Below are 27,500 nucleotides of genomic sequence, written 5' to 3' on the forward strand. Positions count from 1 at the left end.
AAGAAGCAGCCTTAACAACAGCCTGTCTGATCAGAGTCTGGCCTCCGTCAATCTCAACAGCGTGGGCAGTGTGCACAGCTATACACCGGTAAGAACTAGGATGAATGTTGTTGAGTGAATTGTCATTTTTATGGATTCAGCACTCTAAACATAATCTTAAATGTTCTCTTGATTGCAAAGTTTAACTTTCACATTGACTAATTTAGAAAGGCACTAAAGATAGACAAGCTCTACCTCCCCTCCTAAAAACCCCCAACAAAAAACATGAAACATCAAAAGTTAATGAGACCTGGGTTGGTTGATTCAAACAGCCATAAAACAAGAGGAAACACCCTCACCTGCAGCAGTGTATTTAAAAAAAAAAAAAAAGAGCTTTGGAAAAATACAGCAGCAGTTTTATTCCCTGCACTGTACAGTCTCAGGAAATGCATTTTTCTTCTGATCACCAAACACCTGCAACAAAAGAATGGGTTGCTACCCTCTCCCTGAGCCAGTCAGGCTTGATACAGATTTGACGTGGGCCGCGTCTTATTGAGGTTGACCTAAGCGGTGCCATAAAGACCTCAGGTTTATTTGCAGCAATTAATCTGCATCGTTCATGGGAACAAAGAAAAAACAATAAAGGTGCCAGGGCAGGTTGTTCCTGCTGTTCTGCAAAGAGTCAATAGTGTAGAACAGTGGGATTTTTTTTTTTGTTTGTTTCTGGCTCTTACTGAATATTTGTAACAGGATATTTATATAAATTTGGTGTAATTGTTGTTTTTTGAGCACTAAGCACTTACAGCCAAATGATAAATTGTCATTGTGTTCATATTTTTCCAAGCCGTAGGAGAGCCACAGTCGCTAAATGAATGAAAATGAAACACTGCCAGGCTTAGAAAGTGTACTGTATCCCATATTTTATCTGCTCAGAAAGTCCCTGGAGTCTTTCTTCAGAGGAGCCAGCCGTAGACGGTAATAGACCGAGGTTCAGGGTGGACATGAGCTGGAGTACAACATCAGGAAGGGGGTTAAGGGAAACAGAGAAAAATGTGCACACTCCTGGAACCCAGACAAAGAGAAGTGCTTCCTCTGATGTCCTCCCACCAGAGATGCCCCCTCTTTGGTGTGGTCCTCCTGCATCCTAGAGCGCTCCGTGCTCCAGGCGCTGGGCATCGATCGGCTCAGCCTGATGGATGTGCTCGCTCTCTCTTCTCTGTCTCTCTCTCACTCTCACACACAGCCAAAGCAGCAGCTCGCAGTAAACACTCCGGCTTTATTATCACCTCTTCACTCTTAGCCTTGCCAGTCTGTGAGCCATGCGCTTCAGCAGCGTGCCCACATATTGGAAGAGGAAGATGTTATGATCAAAAATTGGACGTGAACTCTCTTGTAGTGCTAGCCCACAGTGGTAACAGGTCAGGTCCTACTTTGTGAAATAACCATGGTTTTGTGTTGCTGCACTTGCTGTGGTGAATCTCATAGATAAATTCTTAGCTGGAGGGGACGCTGCTTGCCGTCTCACACCCAGGGGCAGTGCATAACATTGACTGCCCACACAAATACATGGATAAAATGGCTGCTTATTTGTACAAGGTATTGCTATTGATTTTGTTTTAAATACATTTTGCTTAGCCACCTGAGTATTGGCTTTGTGTCCATTCGAGTTGCTCTCTTAATGTTGTGTGAGCCAAGGCGGTAAGCACTGACCTAGATTGTTGTGCTTCGCGTAATTGTTCTTTATATGTAACATGACTGACACCCTTTCAGGCGGAAATAGACATTGTAGCCGTCACTCCTCAGAACAATTAAACCATGCATGTGTTTGAGAACTGCTTTATATTTGATGCGGTTCCTTGATAAGGTGAGCATGGTGTGGGTATCTTTGAAAAGTACAGGTGCTCCTCTACAGTAATCCCTGTAGCTTATACCTTAACCAGTGAAACATCAAACAAAGTGTTGGTCACTTTTGTAACTCTTTGCTGTCGTTACTCTCTTCATTTGTCCAGGTGACCAGTCACCCAGAGCCTGTGTCCCAGTCTATGAGCCTCCAGCAGCCTCCCCAGTCCCAGTATAACATGCCAGACAGGGACAAGCAGCTCTTGTTCTCAGAATTTGAAGATCTCAGTGCCTCCTTCCGCAGCCTTTACAAGTCTGTTTTTGAGCAGTCCTTCAGCCAACAAGGTAAGTGGGCTCACGGGAGCATCAAGTGGAAACCTAATAGAGGGCCTAAGCTTCAATCATCAAGGAACAGGATGATTCTCAGAACGATTTTCCTAATGCGGGTTTGTTCTTAACAGCTGGGGCTATAGAGAGTCTTTAGGCACTAATGAGGTTTACAAAGAATTGAGCAGGTTTTCAAACAGGCTGACGAGCCTATAGTGGAAATCTATACTGAGTATTTTCACGATCTTCTGCCAGAGAAAATGTAAAAACCACCTCATTTAATATACAAAAGCAGAGTCTGAGAGTCTGTGTATTTCATTAACCGACGCAGGCTTAATTCTCCACACGTTTCTTCACGTTAGACAAATGCTGTCTGCATCTTGTCACATGTCAAGTTTTTCACGTAGGGTATGTTTCATCAGATGAGTGGAAGAGGTTGCAGGCAGCTTAAGGCCTCAGTAAATCTGTTGGATTTGAGGTTCATTTGTCATAATGATGGGGAATTTGTATCATATAATACACGGTGTTGGATAGAGCACAGCTTTCCAAAGGGCTGTGAGTCCCTGCAGAACAAAAAGCAGTTTTGCTTGTAATCTGATTGACTGATAAACATGGAGCACTTGACAAGCGAGTTATGAGCAAAGTCGACTGAGCTTTCTGTGTATAACCTACTTTCACAAATCAAATGCATTTCATGCTAATGTTTTCAAAGAGTTCCTCTCCTTTAATCTATCATCTATGTTTCATTAGTTGAAAGTTGTAACCTTTTTTTATGTGCATAAAAGTGAAATCTCTTAGTCAGACAAGCTCTAGCAATTAAAAAGCGTAAATAATCGAGCTAGAGGATTTCACACTCTGCCGCTGTAGACAGTGAGCTAATTCACTGGCTTTGATAATAGGTAATGAGCTCGCATTATTATTCTGGTGCCGCGTTAATTGCTTTCTGTATTTCCCTCGTTGGACAATGGGCTTTCTGTGCCGATAAGAGATGCACCTTTGTCACCCCTGCAGTGAGTGTTACGTGCCGATTGTGGAGGTGCAGGGCTGGAGTCAGCTCTAAAAGCACTCCAGTGAAATAGGTTTACTGTGCCAAAGCTGTGAAGGACAGTGCCTCTTACGACCACTCCCCGGCACTCAGATGATTGCAGTTGGGTGTGCAGATGTTCATGCTCCAGTCATGTCTGCGCAGCAGCACGATGAATCTGTCAAAGACGGCGTAGCTGGAGAAGAGTGTCGACGGCAACTCGAGACAGCGAACCTTAGAATCAAAACTGGTGCTGAGTCATTCCCTGACACGATAAAATGGCAGCTGGCCTGTCTCACTACTTAAATACAGGAGGCCCCTGTCCCATTACTGTCAGATGCTAAGACTGATGACCTGAAGTAGATGTTTAAACATGTGTTGGCTCCCGACTCTTATTTGTGTTTCTGCTTAAGTGCCTTAAATGCATTCGATCCTGCAACCATGCGAGTGCATTTGTTTGGAAAATTAGTAGCAGCTGGAACTACGGCTAAATATAGTTTCATTATAAATTAATTTTCCATTATTTTTAGATTTAGTGATTCCCAGGGGCCAGGGTAATGTCTACAAATTGCTTTTTGCTGTAATAGAAAATGGTGCAAAATCTAAACGTGGTGATGAGAAACATATAAAAGCAACACATCCTCAAAAGTGAGAAGCTGAAACAAGTACCTAAGTAAAAAGTCAAATTATATTGAGTTAGTTGTTGAATAATTTTTCATAATTTTCCTTGTTCCTGCACTGATTGTCTTTGTTTTATTGTAAATACAATTAAAAATTAATTGTGTTAATAATTCTTTACTTTATTGATGTTTTATTTTTCAGGTCTGATGGGCATACCGGCAGATTCCTCCCAGCAGACCCACACCTCCTGCTCCTATCAGCACTCCCCCAGTGGCACCATTAGCTCTCAGAACAGCCTCTCAAACAACCAGTCTAACAGCCACCCTAACAGCCACTCCACCAACAGTGGTCAGGTTCCCCTGTCCCATCCTGCCCAAGCCCACCCTGGCCACGGCTCGCCCCATGCGCAGCACCTCTCGCAGCACGGGGGCCCTCACAACCAACACAGCCAACACGCTCAGCACAGCCAACACAGTCAGCACCAACAGCACTCCCAGCATCCCCAGCATGCTGCGCACTCCCAGCACGGGCAGCATCCATCGCAGCACCAGTCCCACAGCCAGCACCCGCAGCAACACACGCCACACCCCTCTCAACACACACAGCACAGCCAGCACCCTTCTCAACATGGACAGCAGCACCAGAGCCTCTCCCACCAGCCCCATCCTACCCAGCAACAAATGGCCTGCAACACAGGTAAGGCCCTCTGTCTGTCACTTGTCTGTGGACCCAGCGTCGCCTCGTGTTGTTCACTCTTCATCCTGTCCATCACGCAAACCACATGTAAAGCAAAGACACCGTGCTCACAGCTGAATTGGATTTCTTATCGGTTCTCTTTTTTTTTGTGTGTGTGTAATAAAGCACTGAGAAATTGTTTTAGATGCTGAAGACTAAAATCATCTCCTGATTTATTATCTGTGCTGTTGAGAACAAAGCAGTGCTGAAGCCGCTGATTTCTGCAGCCTGTCCAGTCACCTGGCACCTCCTAGTGGCCACACCACAGCACTGAACTGTTTAACACCCCAAAAAAGGGGGTTTTATATTTGGCATTGACTTCTTATTCATTTTTCAGAAAAAGACTGCCAGCAAAACCATAAATGTGACTAAAATGACCTGACCTTTATGTGTAGACATTATTGTTGTTGTCAGGAAATAATGGCTTGCCATCGCCAGACAAAAGCTGTTTTCACACAATGCACCCTTCAACCTTTTTTCGACATTACCCAACAGAGCTCCTTTTAAGACTGCAAATGTCCAATGCAGTCTGATCAGACATTAAATGATCTTTTTTGTATGTATTTTTGGAGCGTAGTGGAGAGAAAACAGGAAAACTGGGAGAAAGGTAAAAAATGGCTACGGGGCAGATGCAAACCTGGGCTTCTGCATTAACCTTTTAGCAAACTGATCACATGCTCAACCCTGTGAGCTTAACCTACACCCCAGACATTAAATAGTCTTTAACCTGCTATCTCTTTATTACAATATCGCTGTGAGCCCGGAGGGAGTAGTTATCCTGAAAATCCTGAGCAAGAGGGTCATCATGTGTGCTCCCTCACTGTAGCCTTTACCCAGGCCACACCCTGTCCTAAACCAAACAATGAGACTCTCCTTATGTGTACTCAGACAGCTGCTCAAATCTCGTTCTTCCGATACTGTCCAGAGTTCATGTGTGAAAACGGCTCAGTCCCCAAAATGTACAGTTGTAACTGTTACCTCACATTTGAGGTTTAAATTCCTCTTAGCTGGATAAAACTACAACAGATGAGCACTAAAATGTGTCATGTACAGACAGAGATTTCAGTCCTCATACCACATGGGTCCATATTAAATGGGTTGCAACTGGCCCTACTCGGTGAGGGGGAAACTCCATTTGAACCAGAAGGGGAGGCAGACACGTTCTGCCAGAGCAAGTGCTTCTACAATTATGACTGAAACTGTATTTGTCCCTGGCGTGAACTTGGCATTGGAACCAAAATCACATGACTTTGATCTCTTACCTTGTAATGTTACACATAGTATGCTGTGTGTGTTGCAGGTTTACTGTCTGACTGGTACCCAAATCTGGATGCACTGAAAGAAAGCTGTCGTATTGCTAGCAGCTATAACTGGGCTGATGTCGACCTTTCACCTTACCAAGGTGCGGTTTGGTCACTACAAGTAGATCTCAATCCATTTGCAGTTATTAAATTTGATAAGTGAAGAATTTATAAAAACCTTTTGCTGTCAGATTTACCTCCTGTCTAACATGTATGCAGTCAGAAGATTTAAAGCTAGAAGCTGACAGTACAGTAATGCCCCAGCTTTTGATTGAGTGCTCAAATGTTGACTCTGTGGAGTTGATTACCAGTTTAATTAAACTGAGCTCTTCAATTAAATAACACTGCCTTCAAGTTTAATTACCAAAACACCAAGCTCAGCAGGTCAGTTTATCCAATTACAGTCTAGGATTGCAAGGTAGGATGTTTTTAAATATCACCCACTGAAGGTTACTGACATAATGAATATATATTGCAGCAAAGTTTTTGCTACTTGTTTGTAAATTAGTTTGTCATTTACTAAAATTTATATTCTGTGGAAAGTCAACTGGAGCGGTTTCACACATTTCATTGTCACAAAATTTTATTTTAAGTCAGTTAAGTCCAGCACCACCTGCTTCTCGTGTGCTAAAATGTATGTTTTATCTTCCCAAGGACTGAGAGAGAGCATGAGACAAGCAGAGTTGAACAACTGGTCTCTGGAACCCACCCAAATCGCAGACCTCTGCTCATCCATCAACCAGTTTTTTGCCCGCACTGGTGTGATCCAGCCACAGGGGGAAGTGCAGCCTCCCGTTTGCCATGGCTCCATGCACACCAACAAACCCAGCCAGCACCTCAACGCAGGTTAAACAGCTGATTCTTAACCTTTCAGCCCTAATCAGAGATCATTGTTGTCGTGTAAATGTGCATGTTTGTGGGTCTGAAATGACTATCGACTCAAAAAGAGTAATCTGTATGTTTCCTTTGATTGGAAATCCAGTAATCTGTGTAATGAAAGATTCATCCAATTATATTTTGACCCTTTTCCTTGATTAGTTTAGTTTGTATTTCATTATACAGTATATGAATGCTTAATTGCTTAAACATCAGCTTTCATGAGGAAGTCTTTTTGCCGTTGCACATTAACAATTGTTTATCTGGAAGATTTTTCCTCCTTCCAAGTCAATCTCACAAACAGTTTGCCTGTCTTTAAGGACAAATATAGATTTGTTAGCTATGAAGCACTGGTTTCTACACCAATAATAAATATAACTTGACCTTAGAGAGGAAATAATTCACAAATGGATAAAAGTACCAACACTGGCACTAAACTAGGAGAGTGCGAACACTACCCAACCTTATGAACTTTATAGTGTAGTTACATTTAGTTGCATGAGTTATAATAATAACGATGATAATAATAGCAATAATAATAATAATAGCAAGCAGCTTGGCTGCACAGTGGTGCATCAGATGTCTCACAGTAAGAAGGTTCTGTGTTTGTACCTGTCAGAGGACACGCTTGTCAGTTTAATTGGTGATTTTAAAGTGGCTGCTGGTCTAATGATAAATGGTTATAAGATAAGATAAGATAAGATAACCTTTATTAGTCCCACACGTGGGAAATTTGTTTTGTCACAGCAGGAAGTGGACAGTGCAAAAGTTATGACGCAAAAATTAGAATACAATAAGAATAAATACAGTACACAGCTGTACAGAATAGAATAAAATAATATACTATATACAGTAGAATAAAATAGAATAAAAATATACAATAAGATAAAAATAGAATACGAATGCTATATACAACTGAGTAAAAATACAACGATGCCAGAAAAGATTATTGCACTTAGTGTTATTGCACATGTGTGGATGTGTGTGTTTGTTCAGTTAAAGTCTTTGTTGTGGAGTCTGACAGCAGTGGGGAGGAAAGACTTGCGAAATCTCTCCGTCCCACACCGTGGGTGCCGCAGTCTCCCACTGAAGGAGCTGCTCAGTGCTGTCACAGTCTGCTGCATGGGGTGGGAGACGTTGTCCAACAGGGATGACAGCTTAGCCGCCATTCTCCTGTCACTCACCACCTCCACTGGGTTCAGAGGGCATCCTAGAACAGAGCTGGCCCTTCGGATCACCCTGTTCAGTCTCTTCCTGTCCCCAGCAGAGATACTGCCGCCCCAGCAGACCACACCATAAAAGATAGCAGAAGCCACCACAGAGTCATAGAAGGTCTTCAGGAGTGGGCCCTCCACCCCAAACGACCTGAGTCTCCGCAGCAGGTACAGCCTGCTCTGCCCTTTCCTGTAGAGGGCGTCTGAGTTATGAGTCCAGTCCAGTCTGTTGTTCAGATGAACACCAAGGTACCTGTAGCTGTCCACAGCCTCAATGTCCATACCTTGGATGTTCAGTGGTTGCAGTGGAGAATGCTTGTGCCTGCGGAAGTCTACCACCAGCTCCTTGGTTTTACTGGCGTTGATCTGGAGGTAGTTCAGCTGGCACCAGTCCACAAAGTCTTGAGTCAGTCCTCTGTACTCCTTGTCGTCCCCATCAGTGATGAGGCCGACTATTGCAGAGTCATCAGAGAACTTCTGCAGGAAGCACTGGGTGGAATTGTGGGAGAAGTCTGCAGTGTAGATGGTGAAGAGGAACGGAGCCAGAACCGTTCCCTGTGGGGCCCCCGTACTGCAGACGACCCTGTCCGACACACAGCCCTGAGTCCTCACATACTGTGGTCGGTCGGTGAGGTAGTCCAAAATCCAGGTAGTGAGGTGATGGTCCACTCCAGAGTTCTCCAGCTTGTCCTTCAGAACCGAGGGAAGAATAGTGTTGAAGGCACTGGAGAAATCAAAGAACATGATTCTCACAGTGCTTCCAGCGGTCTCCAGGTGAGCGAGGGAACGATGTAGGAGGTGAATGACGGCATCATCCGCGCCAATGCCAGGCTGGTAGGCAAACTGAAGTGGGTCCAGTGATGAGCTTGTTAGGCGCCGAAGCTGAGCCAGGACCAACCGCTCCAGGGTCTTCATCAGGTGGGATGTCAGAGCCACCGGCCTGTAGCTGTTGAGGTCCTTGGGGCGTGAAGTCTTTGGCACTGGTACAACACAGGAGGTTTTCCAGAGCTGTGGGACTCTTCCCAACCTCAGGCTCAGGTTGAAGAGGTGCTCCATCACCCCACACAGTTGGTCCGCGCAGGACCTGACGACCCTCGAGCTGATGCCATCTGGGCCCGCTGCCTTCTTGCCATTAATCCTCCTCAGTTCCCTCCTAACCTGGGTGGTTGAGAGAGACAGGCTGGAGCCTTGTGTTGAGTGTGTATTGGATGCTGTTGTTGGGGGTGGGGGGGAGTGAGCAGGGTGAATAGAGGAGGTGTGAAGTGTCTGAGGTGTCAGAGGTGGAACAGCAGCAGTGGGGGTTTCCCCGTGTTAGCCTGTTTAAAAAAAGACACTGTGCCAGGATGAGCGAGGTTAGCCAGGGGTGAAGAAGTCTTCATGCATGGAATAAATTGTCACTGTATCAATCCTAAATGTCTAGACTTAGTTGAATAAGGAGAGATTGTCTGGAAGAATTGATGATTTATTGAGATATATACATTTTGATTAATAAGCTATTTGGCGATTAGACTCCGATGAGCAGAACTGAGTCCCAGCATGGATAGAAACTGGGATGGGAGGCTTGGATGGGGCTTTGAATGACCAGGCTGAGGCGGGTATCATGAAAGAGTCTGAAAGGAAGAATGACAGACGAACACTGAGATTTAACTGGTCGATGGCAGCAGATGGCTGTCTTTCCCTGTTTCTTCCTGTTAAATGGGAGTTCTTTCTTCCCAATATCGTCAAGTGCTTGCTCAAAGGGGGTCCTTCAATTGTTTGGGCTTTTGGTCTTTTATTGTATGGACTTTACCTTACAATATAAAGTGTCTTTAGGAACTCTATAAAAAAAACTGAATGAATTTTGAACCAACTGATTGGTTCAGAGCGCAGAAAAGAAAATGATTGGAGTATTGGGAAGGAGGAAATGACCTAAAGAATAGAGTAGGAAACACTCAGGAAAATCAGGCAGATGAGTGAATACAGATCTTCTTTATTGAACATGTGTGTAAGCTTGATTTGTGTTCCTCATAGTGCTATCAGAGGAGTAAAACAGTAATTCCTCAACCTACCTGCACAATGCTGTGTAGTTTAAAATGTAGTTTTACTTGAAACAAAGAAGCTCTGATAAAGTTTTAAGTTGTAAATTTTAATTATTTATTGTCAAAGTTCCTGAAATTTACCCACAATTTAAATTTTGTGGTAAAATGACTGTTTCCTAAAACGGAAATGGTGGCCAAACTGGAACATTTTGAAAGTGGCTACTGAGGATTTTCAAAATAATAGGTCCTGAGTGGCAAACATGCACATTTTGGTGCCTGTGTCCACTCAGTGTTCATTCTCTCCTTATTTTATATGACTAATTTTAGTGGCCTGAACAGATAAGAAGATAAAACAAAGGTTATTTGTCAGCAAAGGTGTTTTCCATCTGGTTTAAAAGATCTTTTAATTAAAGTTTCCATTTTTCTCAGCAGGAAACCTGTACATGGACTCCAGACAAAGTATGTCCATGATGGTTCCTCCAGCATATCCCCACATGCCCCCTATGAGCAGTGCAGGACCCACTATGACAGGTGACATATAGCCACAGCAGAAGCATGGATGAAATTATTCTTCATAACAGTTTTCTTACCTCAGTTTGAATGTTTTGGGTTTTGTTTGTTTCTTTTTTGTTTTTTAAGCACAAACGAACACTTCCTCTGCTCTTGCTCTCCAGGACACCATGCACAGATGAACCAGCAGCACATGATACCTGCCAGAAACTTCCAGATGCATCGCATGCAAGCTGACGATATCCAGGATGATTTTGATTGGGACTCCATTGTCTAGCTGCTAAAACTGCTTCTCGCAAATACACAGGAGCGAAGGGAGGAGATAGATGGAAGCCAGGCTGAGCTGAAAAGGCCGCAGGTGGAGGAGGCCAATGTGGGTGGACTGCAGAAGAACATTTGAGAAGCTTTGGTGGAGAGACGCAGAATTCAGACTTCAGAGTCCTGACAGTTTAAAACAAAAACAAAAAAATAAAAGCAAAACATAACTAGAAAATGTTACTTTGAAGACAATCATATTTAGTCGGACATTTTAAAGTGATTGCTTACAAACTTGTGTAGAAGCAAGTTGAACACATTCACGTCTGAACCACGTGTTCCTCAGCCAGCCCTCTCCCCGTCCCTAGCGAGCGGCCTTCCAAAGTCCGAGCCCCCTCCCCCCTCCCTCCTCCCCTCCTCCAGCCTCCTGCTCCGTAACCGTTATGTGATTTGAGCGGCGTGTTCAGCTTGTAATTCTTCTCGTGTTGACCTTGGCCTCAGCTGCCTCTTGGATGAGTTTCTCTCTTTATTTTTTCTTTTTAAATTGTTATTTTCTTCTTCTCCTTTTCTTTTTTTAAAATGAAACACAAGCCGTCGCTGTGAGTGATGTCATGGTGTTTGTTGGTCACTTTTCGGAGAAAGTTGTCCCGCTGTGGCTGAATCAGTGGTTAAAGATAGGTTTACAAAAAACAAACAAACACAGGGTTTTAAATGTGTAACCAGGCTTGATGTTAAACAAACCAGAATAGAAAACAAGAGGGAGATCACGGAAAGTGTCGTGATTTTTTTTATTTTATTTTTTTTTAATGTTTTTGTTTGTTTGTTTTGTTTTTTAAAGCCAGCCAATGTGATCAGTCTCACTGCATTAGACGAGTTATGGGAGTACAGCAACTGTCTTTCTTTATTTCTCTGTCCCAAGCACTTCAAGATGAATGAATGAGTGGAAGATGATAGCAGAGAGAAGTCAGATATTAGTCATTTTAAAATTCATTCAGCCCAGAGTTGATTTAAGCTCTCCGTTTGCATCATGTTTGTTCATATTTGGCTCTTCCATTCTCATTAAACAAGTTTTAGGCTTAAAGTTTGAACAGCAGCTTTCAGGCCAACTTATTACTGAACATTAACGGTAACAATATTTGCATGTTGGTCAAACAAGGAGCTGCATACAGTAATGTTTAAGATGTGTGAACTCTAAAGTGTCCTGTTCAGTTAAAAAAAAACATAGGGGGGGGGGGACTGAAATGTCCATTACTTATATTTTGTAAACAAGACATAAGCTGAAGTCTTTAAACGAAACACTTCTACTGTGGAGGATTTAATTGTTAATTTTCTTCCTGAGAGTTAATTGAGAGCATTGTTACCTTAATGTAAGGGAATACAAGGAAAATATTAGTCCAGTTTCAAAGGTACTAAATCGGTCGCGCTATCATCATCACTTTATTACCTTGAAATTTTTGCTATTTGCTCAGATTGAGTGTGAGTTTTTTCTCTCTTATCAGGTTGTGATCGAGGGTTATGACCTGATAATGAGCGACTGGCAGATCAGTTTTTTTCTTTTGGAGAGAGCTGGGCTGCAGTCGCACAAGCCTAAAGACCGGTCGGAAACTCCCTGGTAACCACCAGTCACTAAGGAAAAATACATTTTTGCTAGGGGAAATCAGCCACAAATATGAGTGCTGTGCTGTGCAGAAAACCTGCTTGTGATTGCTTTTATCACCAGCCGTGATCGCCTGCTGTTTGCACGGAAGACGCCAAGTACTCACTAAGTGTGCGATGGAAACCAGAAATGAAGACCATTTGCTTTCATAGTAAAAGTCTTTTGAAATATGTTTGTTGGGTCTGTAAGGCACAATTTCTGAGTGTTCACAGATACCGCAAAGGCTCTCAACTTGTTTGTTGGCGTCTTCCATGCAAACTACGGGCGACCACGGCAATCTGATAACAACCACAGCAATGCTTTTTGGTGGTTTTTGGCGGAGCACCCTCTTTGCAACTGGTTTCACCAGGCGACCGCCAACAACCTCGAGAAATTACTCACCAACTGGTTGTGGAATGCACATTTTTCCATAGTGACCAGTGGTTTCTATGGGGTTGTTAACTGGTCTGTAAGCTTGTGTAACTGGCACCTTAATCTTAAGCTGCTGGAAGTGGGCTCATATTTACTGCACACACATAAGAGTCTAATTCTGGCAATAAGCATATTTCCTAAATTAAAGAATTAGTCCAAACCATAGATTAAATGTTTTGCTGTAGTAACAAGTAAACTGTAGAGAATCCAAATAGTAACACTTTCAATTCTTGCTGACTTGAAACAGGTTATTAAAGTAAATTGTATTTTGAAAAACAAACAATTGAAACGTAACACTGCCCTCTCAAAGAGAAACAAATCTGATCAGCAGAGCAGACATGGCGTTTTCTTTTTTTTTTCTTTTTTTTTTTTCCTGCTTCATTGTCACTTCTGATGTTTAAATTTTTTGGGAGGATATAAATTTTTTTCTTTAAACTGCCCACAGGTTTTTTTTTTTTAAATAGAGATTTTGCTACTATACAATCATAACCGAATGAGAAATGTGACTCATACAGGACGTACAGTATATATGTGTGCTGGTTATAGAGTGTGTGTGTGTGTGTGTGTGTGTATGTGTGTGTGTATGTTTGGTTTTATTGTAATTTTAGGGCTATGATTGATTACTGCAATCATCTCTATGCTATCTATGAGCACAAAGCAGATGCACACAGTGCTTAAAGACTAGATTTGACTTAGACTTTTTCTTGGAAAAGGGTTTCTGAAGCACAGAACAGGGAAATCGGTGGTTCTGGAAACCTGTCCACTGTGTCCTGTAACAAGTGGCTCCTTAATCAGACAGGCGCTGAACTTTAGAGACACTATGTTTTGTTTTTTTTGTTTTTTTTTTTTGTTGTTTTCAAGTTCTTTGCACACTTTTTGTTTACTCATCTGATTGAAGCTGCAAAGAACCATGTGGATCGAGTAATCATTCATATTAGTTCAGTCATTCATTCACCTATCCATCATTTCACTTTTAGTCTTCCTGACATCTAGAAACAATGAACAGGATTATTTTTGTCCTCTGTACATCTATGACACTATATTTTGGGAAGTTGAAATTGATACCAACCTTAATTAAATATGGTAAATATGAAGCTACCGAGACACAGAAATGCTGGTTAACACAATCTTTTTGCATTTTTGTACATATTCCCAGTTTATGGAGTTCAGATAATTATTACAGTTGTTTTGCACCAAAAGAAATTTTGTTACTTCTTGTCCAACATCTTTTTTAGAAACGTTTCACAACTTTGTCTCCTTCTGGGTTTTGCGACATCATTCATTGCTAATGAAAGATTTGTTGCACTACTTTTTTTTTCATAGTTTGCTGTGGTCAAAGGCACTGCAATTTTAGAAATGCCAGCAAATAGAAAAACGCTGCTAAAGCACACAAAACACAACTATAATAGAAAAATGCCACAAAAGATTACCAAAAAAAACAACTCACAAAACGCAGTGGAAGTGTTTTTGGGACATAGTAATGTGACGGAACAGCTGCAGCAGTGACAAGCTGACAGTAGACGGCTAAGAGTAAACGATATTAATTGAATTCACATCAGTTTTATATATATATATATATATTGCGCCACAAAACAACAGTCGCCTGCTCTATATTGTAAGGTAAAGACCCTACAATAATATAGATTAAGACCCCAACAATCATACAACCCCCTCAATGAGCAATGACTTGGGAACATTGGGAAGGCAAAACTCCCTTTTAACAGGAAGTAACCTCCAGCTGAACCAGGCTCAAGGAGGAAGGCCTTCTGACACTAAAGGCCTGTGGAAGAGAATCCTATAATGAGTCACGTGACACATTAGCTGCATCCTTTTCTCCCTCACAACACCGATGAATCCTCCGCTTTTAAACACGTCTCGGTGCATTCGGCCTGTTTTGGTTTCTGTCACTTCTGCTGCTGATCCTTCACATTATTTTCTCCCTAAAAGCGTTTGCGCTGTGTTTTGAGATTTCAAGATTTTTCTTTGTGCCGGTTTTCTTAAGTTGCAGTGTGTTTGACCTCTCAGGGCCACCGTATAAATCCTGCACTCTGGCATCATATTTACCATATGGACGCGTAATATTCTCATCAAACCCAGCTAGAAAGTGGAAGAGATGTCAAACTATCCCAGAATTTCAAACGATTTCTTCAAGACAGTTAAGCAAGAAAGACTGCAGTAGTAGGCATAGTTTTGATTTTATACTTGGAAGACAATCATGGATTCTTTTTTATGATTTTATGATATTGCGAAATGTTTTTTCTTATTGTGTAAAAAGGCACTTTCAAGTCTCTTTTTTTTTTTCTTCTTTTTTCCCCCCCAAATTGGATGGTGGAAAGCCATGCTTCTGAATACATAGGTGTGTTTTTGTTTTGTTTTTTGAATCTATTACCAGCCTGGTTTTATACTGTAGACCTTCTATTAAACTGACCAGAGCTGCACTGTGCAGAAGAACTTGAGTTCTTTTCTTTGAACTAATAATACTGCCATTGATTTTTATTTTTATTTTTAAATTGTTGTTGTTTTTTTAATTTCAGCTTTTATTTTGTTTTGTTTTTTTGTCCCCTGCCAGTCACACACCTGTATACTTTTGCATCATTCTTGCCATGTTCCTTTTCTCCCTTTGTTTATCAAATGTCTGCTGATTGTGGAGGATCGCTTTATTCAACTGCCGGGAATTTTCAAAATTAGGACTCAGACAGGACGCTTAAGCCACCTGAGTTAACCAGTTCATGACTCTTTTGGGTGAGTGTGGGCCAAAGGACTGCAACCGAAGACAGCAGCAACAAAATAAAAACAAAAAAGGAGAATCGTGTTTGTTCTTCGATGATCTTAAGGGCCTGAAATGGAGAACATCCAGCGAGCCGTTGGTTGGAGTGAAAATGGAGTGTTTCGTTTCTTCCAGGCGAAGACGGTGAACGCGTATAGTACTATAAAAGCACATCATCCGGCAGGAAAAGCAGAAGATTTGATCGAGCGGATGAAAGGGAAAAGAAAACGGTGTTGACAATGACTGGATCACAATCAGTTTTACATTATGTCTGAGTGAGTGTGTTCGCTTGTGGGAGTTTAAGTTCCTTTTTTTTTTTTTCCCAAGATGATGATTTAAGTTTTTAAATACCGCTGGACATGTACCTGCCAGAGAGATTATTATTATTATTATTATTATTATTGGGGGGGAAAGATAATGGGGAAAAAAAAGTCTTGTTACAAAATGGGAGAGAACTGCCAACATCTACTGCTGATTGGGGCCTGTTTTATTCAGTGCTGGTGTTGTTGTGCTTGTACATATATGTCTTCAATCATCCCCCCCATCCCTTTTTTTTTTCCCCCCTCTTGGGGGTGGGGTATCAAGGCAGAGGGTGGGTCTTATCCATGAATGAGGAAGGGAGAAGAATAGAGTATTTTGTTATTGTCCAATCAGAGGGTGACAGTATGTATATATCTATATTGTATATATGTGATAAAAAAAATGCGTTGGCTTTTTGTGTGACACTACCTTTTACTTGTACTATGGTTCTACATTCAGTGTTTCAGTGTTGATAATATATATTTGGTTTGTGTTTTTATTTTTCCGTTTTTTTGATTTTGTCTCTGTCATTTCTTGTAATTTTTTCCCTCCTATATTTGTCTTCGTTTTTGTTTATTGCACGGTTTATTACTTTTGTTGTCCGATGAGGTGACACAGCTACTCTTTGTATTCGTTTAGTGCTGTAAAATAACTCAAGTGTTATTAGAATTGTCGATACCACCGCCCACCCCCACCCCCTTCCCCAATATGCATGAATGGCACTTAAAGAAATAAAATATGGTAACTTCACTGTGGAATAATGTGCTGTTTGAGCTTTTTCTGAAATCTTAAAGCCCGTAGGAGATGAGTTCTTTTTATTTACAATAAATAATCTGAAGACATTTGTTTTACTTGCCACATAATTTGAGCAACTTGTATCACTTGTGTCCCAAGTGATACAAGTTCAGTCAGTTTCAATTATATAGCGCCAATTGACAACATCAGTAAGCCCATTTGACCAAATGGTGACAATGGGAAGAAAAAAACTCCCCTTTAACAGGAAGAAACACTCAGTGCATCATGAGAGCTGAACTATCGTCATGTTATGTGCAGAAGTCTCAATCAGACCACGGAGAGCAAAGATCTCCCGGGGCCACCTGTAAAGTCATTCTGTTGTCTTGCTGTTGCCTAACTAGTGCATCAGTAACACACCTGCGTTTATATATATATATATATATATATATATATATATATATATATATATATATATATATATATATATATATATATATATATATATATATATATATATATATCTGTAGTCTCAATGAACACTCACAGCAACATTTTAGCCACATGTTCATACAGTGTTTTATTCTATACACTGCCAGGCTCATTTCGATCACCACCACGACCTAACATGCGTTTTTGGGGGGTCGAAAGCAGGAGCACCTGGAGGAACCACACACTCTCAGCAAGGACATGCAAACTCCATAAATCTCCACCTAGGGTTCAAACAAGAAACCTTCTGCTACACACTGCACCACCATGTCACACTACTGTCATCACTTTTGTTTTGCACCGAAGCAGGTGAACTGCATTTGGATTGGTTTATGCTTCCTACCTGGATGCACTGATATCCATGAAGTTGACCTGACTTGGTGTTTTATACTGTGAGGATTAATTTTATGAGCAGTGCATAAGCTATGATAAAAGAAATGTAGATGAGAGCAACTTGCAGACACACAGAAACTTCTTTACACTCCCAGAGCAGAACTGTCAGTGTAAAGAGGCCATTGGTTTAATGTGGTCTAAATGTGAAGGGTAGGGTATGCTCATTGCCCATCAAAGATTTATCATTTTTCGAACTCTACTTCACATCAAGGAAGTTTTAAAGGATGATACATCTTTACATCAAAATTTATGGGAATACCTAGAATTAAAAACAAAAAAAGCTGTACAAAATATTTACATTTTTCTGTATTTGTAGCCTAAATTCAATTTGCTCTCTTCATCAACTGTGACAAGACGTCACCTTTTCCACAATTTTCATTTGTCTACTTGTAACAGACCTTTATAGGTGTGCTGGTGTATTCCAGAGTTATTGCAGTTTTGCATTTTCTAATTAGTTTTTTAATTTTTATTTTGTCTTGACTTTAATTTTTTTAGTTTGGTTTCAGTTAGCATACAGTGTGGATTTTCTTGTTTCTGTTTAGTTTTTTATCTTCTCAAAATGTTTAATTTTTATTAGTTTCAGTGTTCAGTTTTAGTCTTTTTTTAAAAATTATTATTATTATTTTAGGTAGGACGTGTCAGAGGCATATAGGTATTACAATAAAAACACTGAAAGCAGTTGGCTCAGTCTTTTACACCTCCAGAGTCTCAATAGATACGTCCATCAATGCCTCATCACACACGCTACAATACATTTTTCACCAAACTAGCAAAAGCTTAAACTACGTAACTTTTCTGTGTACTTCAGATTTTTTTTTGTCATATTCACTAATTAATTTCAGTTTGATTTAAAAAAGAAAATTGTTGCAGTTTCTCATCATTGCAAGTCTTTATGATATTAGGTACCCTGAGATGACTCTGTTTGTGATTTGGCGTTATATAAATAAAATTGAATTGAATTAATCGCGTAATGATTAATATATCATATTTGATATGTGAGTTTTTGTAAGGTTTTGGGACTTCTGCATCAACAGTGTGATCCCCACTGAAAATGTAACTAAAATGCACAATTACATTTATGATGAAAATTAAAACTCATATATGGAAATTACTATTTATTTCATTTAAAAAATGTTAAAGGAAAAAAGAACCCACTTTATTTTCAATTTTTTTTTTTTTGAATTTTCAGTTATTTCATGGTTCTGACATCAAAGGTTTATCACTGTTCTCACCAACGCTGGAAGCCACGTAACATGTCCACAACAATCAAAGTCTAAACACAACAAAAAATTAACATTTACAATATTTTAATTGAAAATTATCAAATGAATCTATTCAACCTAAACATTTCAATTTCTGTGTGGTTTTACATTTTCATATAAACAACACTCCTAACATTCCAAAGTATATGACTATTAAAGGCATCAGCATTTACAACTTTTAACTCTATTCACAAAGATGGCTACATTACTTACAAAATCACCCATGTTTTTATGTTACAGTGTATTTTTAATATCTTAAAAATAAATTTCATAGCCAGGTAAAAGGATGTATGAGTGTTGTTCTTTCTCTGCCGTGGAAAGGGAAAAGACAGCAACAACATGTTGTAAATATTTGTTCAAGCAGAGGTAAGTTGTAGATTGCTTAGAAATTGCTTTTTAACAGAGCTGATTATTAAAAAAAAATACATTATGTATGTTTTTGAGCTGTGATATAGTTCATGTGATCAAATCTCAAGAGCTTTGGCTTTAAGCACGCAGCCCTCCATGTAGTCTACATGCAGTGTGATACTTCACATTATCCTATAGGGATCACACAGTATATGCCACACCTTTATAGGATCATTTTTCTGGCTCGAGTAGGTTCATGTTCAAAGTTTCCCCTCCTGCTGTTGACTCTGTGCCCAAATGTTCATATAAATGTAACACATGAGCTAGACATCTTTGCTCTGAACTGTCTTCCCGTTAGTGATGTGTCGGTCGCGAACGAAATGGCTCTTAGAGCCGGGTCTTTGACGTGAACGATGCGAGCCGGCTCCTTATTGCGAGCCATGGGTTTTTTCAGAAAGTTTATTCATGCAGGTCCATATGACAGAGAATGTGCATTTTCTTTTTGTTTTCATATTTTAATTTATATTTAATTGTGTTGTGGTTTGCAGTGTTTTGTGTTGTTTCACTTTAAATGTGTTTAAAAGGAAAAAGCTGAAAATTTAAATAGTTAAAAGCTGAACTGTAACTAGTTGGTTTTTGTATTATATGATTTATATATTACATTTTATGTGGAGTAAATAAATAAAAGTATATTTATGGTGGCCCCTACAGACAAAGCACGTACAAACTCCAAAACACGTACAAAAGACAACAGAAGTGGTCCAGGATGCTGGGCGCAGTGTTGAGCTTTTGTTACCTAGTGGCTACACAAGCCAGCAAGTACCAACGACCGGATTTGGTGTGTGGTAATAACAGGTAAATGAACTTTTTTTTTTAATTATTTGAATATATATGAGTGCTTGTGTATAAATACACAAACAATACACATATGCTTTCGAATGTGTAATTTAAATGATCTAGGTAGCTCTGTTTTGGAAGTTCAGTTAACGCTAGAAATGTGCTTTGGAGTTTGTATGTGTTTTGTCTCTAGGGGCCACCGTATATATTTATATATAAACATACATAAATAAAACCACTTTTTTTTACATTAGTAATTCCTTTTGTGCATAATTTCATATTATTGTTAATAATAAATTAATTAAAGCAACAAAACAACCTGAAGAGCTGGTTTGGATACGAAAGAGCCGGCTCTTTTTAGTGAGCCGAGCCGAAAGAGCCAGTTCTCTAAAAAGAGCCGGAAATCCCATCACTAACTTCCCGTGGTGGTCACTTAAAGCTCTGAACAGACTCACAGAGCCATGATGTGAAAACATTTCAAAGCCACCTTAGAATCTACCTCTCTGAAAAATACTGAATGCATAAAGTTATGTAAATGCAAAATACTCTTAAAAGAAATCCCTGGTGCTGCATGTTATTATTCAGTTCTCTCCTGCTCTTATTACAGTTGTCGGTTAGTGAGGGCAAACCTGTGTTTGATGTTACATAACAGGTAGATTGTGAGTCAACAGAATCTCGGGCAGGAAAAGGCAAGTGTTGCTTTAGGTATTATCTACCTATGAATAATAAAAAAGCAATAATATGCATTCAGTTTGGAAACTGACCTCAGCCGGCCCATAAATCAAGTAAAAAACCTGCCTCGATTAACAATTCAGCCAACAGCACACACACTTCCACACAATAAAACAACACTTCAGACATCTACACTGCCAAACAGCAGATGACTCTCTATTATATTACCGGTATTCATATTTATCTATCAATAAAATTGAGACAAAGAGTTACAGGTATGACTCATAGGCCTGTTTCTAAATTCAGATTAAATTCTTGAGAAACATGGTGCAGGTAACACCTTGGCCTCGGGTACAGCTTGGAGTCACTTTGACCAGGATGTATCGTTTATCTGCATAACAGTCTCAAAATAGCAAACTTCCTTTCTCAGAGTGATGCTGAAGAAACGAGTCCATGCAGTCGTTACCTCTGGCTGAACACTGAGATTGTTCTAATGGCTGAAAAGCTTTCAGTGGTAGAAAAAACCCATCACATTTCTCTCTGATTAACTTCTCTTCATTGGCTCCTTGTTAACACCCCAAAAATCTTACTTCTCCTCCTCGCATACAAAGTCCTGAATGATTAGGCCCCAATTAAAGACCTGCAAGTGCCATATTATCCCAAAAGATGTTTCTTTCCTGTGGATTCCGGTTGCTAGGGGACTTCCCATCATGCACTGGGGACTTCTCTTCCATTACCCACTGTGCATGTTTCAGCCTGTGCTTTGTTCGTTATTTTAAAGAATAAAGCACCTTGAGAGGATAAATAAACCTGAACCTCATTTATTTTTCAGCTAAGTGAATATGCGGAGCTATGATCAGCAAAATATAACTGAAGTATAAAAAATAACAATAGTAGAACAATGCATTAATGCGTTTGCACCATTTTTTCTGGTTGGTGGAAATAGGGATTATCTATAATTATATGACTTCATAAAAGGTGTTGGGTAGTTTAAACTGACTGCTTGCTGTCATATTTCAGACCTGCCTATAGAACAAAATGACTGGGTTTGCATTAGGGGGATAGTGACTGTGGTCTATCCCCTATGCAGCTACCCTTAGAAAAATCTGGAAACTATTGTAATGGTCATCAAACCACAACTTTACAGAGCTCTCAAAACTTAGGGAAGGTCATCAAATGTCATCTTTATGGGAGAAAGGGTTAAACCTTAAAAATCATAATATTTAATGCCGTAATTATACATTTCAATAAACTATAATTTATAATGCAGCTATAGCTGTGCAATGAATGCACATGAGCAAAAAAATAGAATATTTTCCTCTGAAATGTGAAAGAAAGAAGGTGTACTTTATTGATCCCCGTAGGGAAATTCCTCTCTGCATTTAACCCATTCACTCAGTGAAGCAGTGGGCAGCCATTGGGTGCCCGGGGAGCAGTGTGTAGGGTACGGTACCTTGCTCAGGGGTACCTCAGGGTAGCTGTTCAGGGGAATCGAACCCCTGACCTTCCGATCATGGGGCCACCACTCTACCTACTGAGCTATCCCTGCCTTCTTTCCTGTGGATTCAGGTTGCTAGGGGACTTCCCATCATGCACTGGGGACTTCTCTTCCACTCTCCACAGTGCATGTTGCAGACATCGTTGGCTCATAGAAATACTAATGTGAAATACAACTAAACTGTGCTTCAGTAGTCTTTCAGTTACTGATTCTGTCAAAGTTTAGCTGTTGGTTATTATAAGCAGAGATCATTGATTGAACAGGAGAGAATAAACTGTAATAAATATTTGGCTATTTCAGGATTATGTAGGAGTGTGGGTAAATGGAAGCATTTGATAAGGTTTTCTAAATATTTTTAATTAATCATTGTAGTTAAAGTTGAAAGCTGAATAAGCCATTTGACTGGGAGTTATTACATTTTTATTTTATTTATTTATTTATTTTTTCTGCAGGTATCCTGGATATTTTCTTTCACGTGGTGTTAAAAACACCTCTAATCACCAAATGTTCCGCTTATCCCGTCATGCACATACTCTGATCCAAGCACCACTTTCACGTGACTTTATGTGCATCCATGAAAGGATCTGACAGCTATGAAGAGGAAGAAATCATAGAAACAAACATCAAACAAAGCATCAGGTATATATTTTAATATTTTCCTATCCGGTGGTTTATTATTTCTTTTTAAAAACCTTAGCTATGTCTGTATCAGGTGTCAAAATTTGCTCTTGTTATGCTGTCTTGCACTTTAACTAAAACTCCCAAAACCTTTGAAATGACTGGATGCCATCCAGATGTTTCTAATTACATGTTCTGTCTGCTGCAATGTGAGAAATCAACATAACTAAAATGTCTTTCGTCATTTATTTGTTACTGTCATCATTTATGCTCCATAGCTGCAGTTGTCTCTTTGAAATCCAGTCTTAGATATCTGCCCTCGTAGACTGATTACTTACAATAAACTGAAAGTGACAGTTTATCCAGTTCTTTGTCAGTAATTATATTTCCCCTTAGCGTTGGCAAAGTGACAGCTTCCTCAGCTTGTTTTAAAGGTAAATGCTTCTGTTTTTAAAGTTAATTAAATCTGGCAGGATTTGTTCAAGAACACTGGAGGATGATGGACGAGGTGACTGAAAGATGTCATAAAAAGCAGGAGGAGCTGCAACAGCTGTCAACATGGTGGACATGGGAACCGGGGTGGTGCAGGAGGTGTCCGTGGGGTAGTGGAGGTGAAGACATGAATCAGCACATCTGCGTAACGCACGGTCACCACCGGTGAAGAAGCAGGTGAAGTGAGGACCTGGGTGATTCACAGTGTGACTCCTCTTGTCTAACGGCATTTCTGAGATATTTTAAACTAGATGAAATTGGTGGAAGAGGAAGTGCAGTTAAAATAGAAACTCTGGCTGAGTGTCCTGAGGTGAACTGAGTGATCAAGTAAAAGCATTGCAATTATGTGCACTAATAAGGGCACAAGGTCATACCTTAAGAAGCTGCCACGCAGATGCTTTCATGATCATTAACAGCAGGAACGGTGTTACCTTTTATTCCTGTTAAAATTAGACAGAGACATCTACACTGTGCAGAGAGAGGTGGTAAATTTTCCTACACATCTGATCACAAGTGTTACAACTCAGCCAGTACTTATAATTTAAAGTGCTGCTCTGACCCCAGCCCAGTTCCATCTCCTACAGTCACAGTTCACAGATCTGCAGGCTTGTACAGGAGCGTCCACATGGACAACCAGTATGTGGTATCGCAGCAGCCTCTAGTGGCCACAGGCACTTCCTGTTAGTAGTGAGAAATGTCACGTCTACCCAATTTGCTCCAAAGGAACCAGTACACTTACTATATCTGTGAGGTTACACTACAGCCCAACAGGAAGTCCAACAAATGAAACTGTGTTGCTTGCTTTAGCTGTTTACCCCCCACCCAGCCCCCCCCTTTTTTTCATTATTAATTTAGCATTATGGTGATCTAGCGCTTTGACTATAAGGTGTTAAATGATCTAAAAAAAAAAAAAAGGTTGTCTTGTATTTTACTTAATCAGACTGACTGACTGAATCATGCAATATAAAATGATATGTATATTCATACAGATGTTGATGAAACCAGCTATTGTAAGGCCTTGCTTCCTCAATTAACATACATAATACATACACACACAATACATAATTTCCTGAGGGATTAATAACGTATTCTGATTCTGATTAAGTCTACTTTTACTGAAAAAGTTTTCACTCGGCTCTCATTTGAACTTGTTTCTACATTATTCTGTTAAAAATAAAATCTTAATAAACTTAATAATTTAACAAAATAAATTAACCAACACGTGCTTGTGCTTTTGGAAACACTAAATCCCATTTCCCCCCATGTACCTCCCTCATTTTGAAATGACGTATATTATTTAAATTCTAAAATACTGCCCTATTAGATTTAGAATAACTGCAATAGAGATATGGCAACAAGGAAGCAACAGCTCAGTTACTTAAAATTAAAAATACATAAAAACAGAGGACGCATTGACACCCTTCTGCCTGCATTTCCACTGCTTTTATTGAGTTCCTCTCTGCTATTCATGGTTGCACAGATGGTACCAGCCTACAGGCCCATTATGCTCACAGATTAATCTAGGCAAGGTACTTAATTGGCATGGTTTCATGTTAGGCTGCAGTGTGGACAGGACTTGGACCACTGCTCGCAAGAGAGGCGAGCAAGGGAGCCTTGCTCTGGTCGTCCACAAAAAAAAAAAGAAAAAGAAAGAAAGAAAACCAAAACACCCCCCTCCTTCCTCGCAGGCTGACTTGAGAATTATATTTGCCCCATCGCTGTGTGTGTGAGCACGGGTCTGAGAGGCTGCCTCTCCCAACTCCACTACACCGCGATTCGAGTCACTGAAAAGGCTTTCGACTCAAGCCCTCCATCCACCATTTTCAACAGATTGACAGCAGGTAGAGCACAAAAATCACAAGTTCCCGGTGAAATAAAGCAGGTAAGTGCGCGTATGAGTATCCTAAACCCAACAAACACCTTACGACAGGAAATATTGAGGGAGAAAAACCGCTCCAACCACCTTACTCCCGGCCAGCATCGGGAAGAATAAGGAGAGCGGACGGTTTGCCTACAAGGGTAACAATAAACTGAATCTTTCAGGCGCTTTAGTGTAAGGCTTCCAGTCAGTTTTGTTTGCTTGGATCAACTTTTCTTTTCTTTGACGATCTGAGAGAAAACGCTTTAAAATGCGCTCTACGCACACACCCCAATTTAAAATCTCTTGCTGTTTGTTGCTTGAACTTCAGCTAGGGGGGATTTAAACATGTCTGATCACAACTCCAGGAACGCCGGTGGTAGTAAAAGAAAAAATATATAATCAATCTACACCGACTGGCCAATAAAAAGTTAAGCATTTTAGCCTTTATTTTAAAGGGGCATCAATAGCTCAAGCTCGAGTGCCTCAAGTGGAGACAGTGAGGTTTATTGTCTCAGATATGCCATTTATCTGCCACTGCCTCATCATTTTGTCACGTTACAGTCGTTAAGGTCAAAATATCTGCTAGTGAACCGCTCGGGTTTTATATCTCTTTATTGCATTGAGTGTAATAATGCGTATGCCTGGTCCACAGAGCCACACATGGGTCAGCTGCTTATTGCTGTCCGTAACAAATGGCTTTTCTGCCAGTTGGGATACAAAGCGAGAGACTTAAAGCTCAGTATGTGCCTGTTATGGAAATAGTTGCAGGATTAATTTGCTAAGCTGAAAGTTAATTCCGCGATTAGTTAATAGACAGGAAAAAAACACCTCTAAAGCCAACAAGCAAAAGATTATTTTGGCTTTTTTCCTCAATATCTTTTACTTTTTATGAGTGTAATTTGAAAAGTTTCTGTTAACTTGCACAGCGTATGCATGATTGTGACAGTTTCTGCCCACTGATACTAAAGGCGTTAAAGAGCTGCTGCCTGCAAGGCTCTAAGTGAACTAAGATGATGCTTACTAAATGAACGGAAGTGCACCAGATTGTGCTGAAGAAGAAACTTGGAGGGGTGGAAATAACAAATGGCACTGATGATTAAACCTGAGAGCTACATTATTAAACTGAAAAGGAATAATATTACACACATACAAGTAAACAATCTCTGATTTTTGCCTCTTCATGGGTGTTTTTTCTTTCTTTTTTTGCCTCAGTTGCACACTGACTGAGGTCTGTAGAAAATGGTTGTTTCATATGCATAATATACTGCTGTATTGTGATACCACTGAGAATTATTCTTTAAAATTCCTGTAAATCAGCCTTACTGAATCTGAAGCATAAACCTTTTAGCTGCTTATGCATCTGGGGAATATAAATGGCTGCATAATTATTCAGAGCCACAAGAGGCTTCTGTAACAGAAGCTGACGAGGAAATATCTCCAAAATGCTGTCTACCTGTGGTCAGATTTACATGCTGCAACTTCCATTTCAGAAAAAATAACAGCCGTTTCTTTTTAAGAACAGGAAATGGATCACTATAGATAATTAGACATAAGTTTTGCTTTCATTTGCTATTGGATCTCAGTTTTATGCACAGACAAGTAAAAACGCAGCAGAATATAACTGCAGATGTTTTAATGAGCCAGGTGCTTTTGACAATCAACGAGTGCTGCTTCATGTCACTTATTGCAGGCCATGGCTATTACTGGAGGTACAGTGGAGTCTTTGAATGAAATTCCAGCTCATGTGTGGAAAGATTTGCCTGACTATCTGAATCTGGGGCCTTCTGCTGTAAATCAGAGCCGCATTGGTGAGTAGCCGGTCTCATTTCATAACTGTAACAACTTCTTTTAGGACTGGCAACATGTTGAGTTTCATTTGAATCTCACGGCTATATAACCTTGAAACAGACTTCCAGCAACCAATGATTGTGGAGCAAAGCAAGACCAGGCTGGGCCAGAAAGTGAAACTTGAAAATGATAACTGAATCAGAACTTAAACAAACATGAAGCGAGTCATCTGAGTCGAAGGCTTTGAGTGTTTTTTTCTAACATGCCTCGTGCATGCTTACTCCTTCAAAGAGTCTGTTAGATGCATAAACATCTCGTGGTGCTAAACACCCGTGCTTTACAGCTAGACAGATACATTATATGGACATGCAAACATGCATTAAATCAAGAAGCGTGGGTTGTATTGATCTGTATTTGAAATCAAAGTGAGCAAATGCAATGAAATAATAATGAAGAAACTGATCAAAGAGTGGGGAAAAATCAAAGCAAGGACAAACCAGGATATGATACTGCTCACCTTGATCTCCTATCTGACACAAAATCCACCGGGTTGAAATATAGTTGCATAATTATTGGATCTCCTGCTTCTGCTAACTGATTTATTCTGTGCACAAAGTTAGAATTTAAACATCTAAATCAGTCCTAAAATGACCCCCCCCCCCACCCCCAAAACAAA

General features: G+C 40.2%; 1 protein-coding gene across 3 annotated transcripts in view; it reads left to right on the forward strand.

Moving 5' to 3' along the window:
* The window catches only part of foxj3 (forkhead box J3), a 106,452-nt gene extending 89,857 nt beyond the window's left edge, over positions 1-16,595 (forward strand). For 2 of the 3 annotated variants that reach the window (XM_085353311.1, XM_085353312.1), the window contains 7 exons: positions 1-88; positions 1,989-2,163; positions 3,992-4,486; positions 5,826-5,927; positions 6,481-6,672; positions 10,364-10,465; positions 10,609-16,595. The exon at positions 1-88 is cut by the window's left edge and continues 41 nt beyond it. In XM_085353311.1, coding sequence (XP_085209437.1) covers positions 1-88; positions 1,989-2,163; positions 3,992-4,486; positions 5,826-5,927; positions 6,481-6,672; positions 10,364-10,465; positions 10,609-10,721 — 1,267 coding nt within the window. In that variant the 3' untranslated portion in view covers positions 10,722-16,595. The remainder of the gene's footprint in view (positions 89-1,988; positions 2,164-3,991; positions 4,487-5,825; positions 5,928-6,480; positions 6,673-10,363; positions 10,466-10,608) is intronic. The other variant, XM_085353313.1, reaches the window with a different exon arrangement.
* Positions 16,596-27,500: the final 10,905 nt, after the last annotated feature.

This window comes from Diplotaxodon limnothrissa, linkage group LG5, assembly GCF_057381915.1.
Source record: "Diplotaxodon limnothrissa isolate DT_005_m linkage group LG5, D_limnothrissa_male_GT1.1, whole genome shotgun sequence".
Lineage (NCBI taxonomy): Eukaryota > Metazoa > Chordata > Actinopteri > Cichliformes > Cichlidae > Diplotaxodon > Diplotaxodon limnothrissa.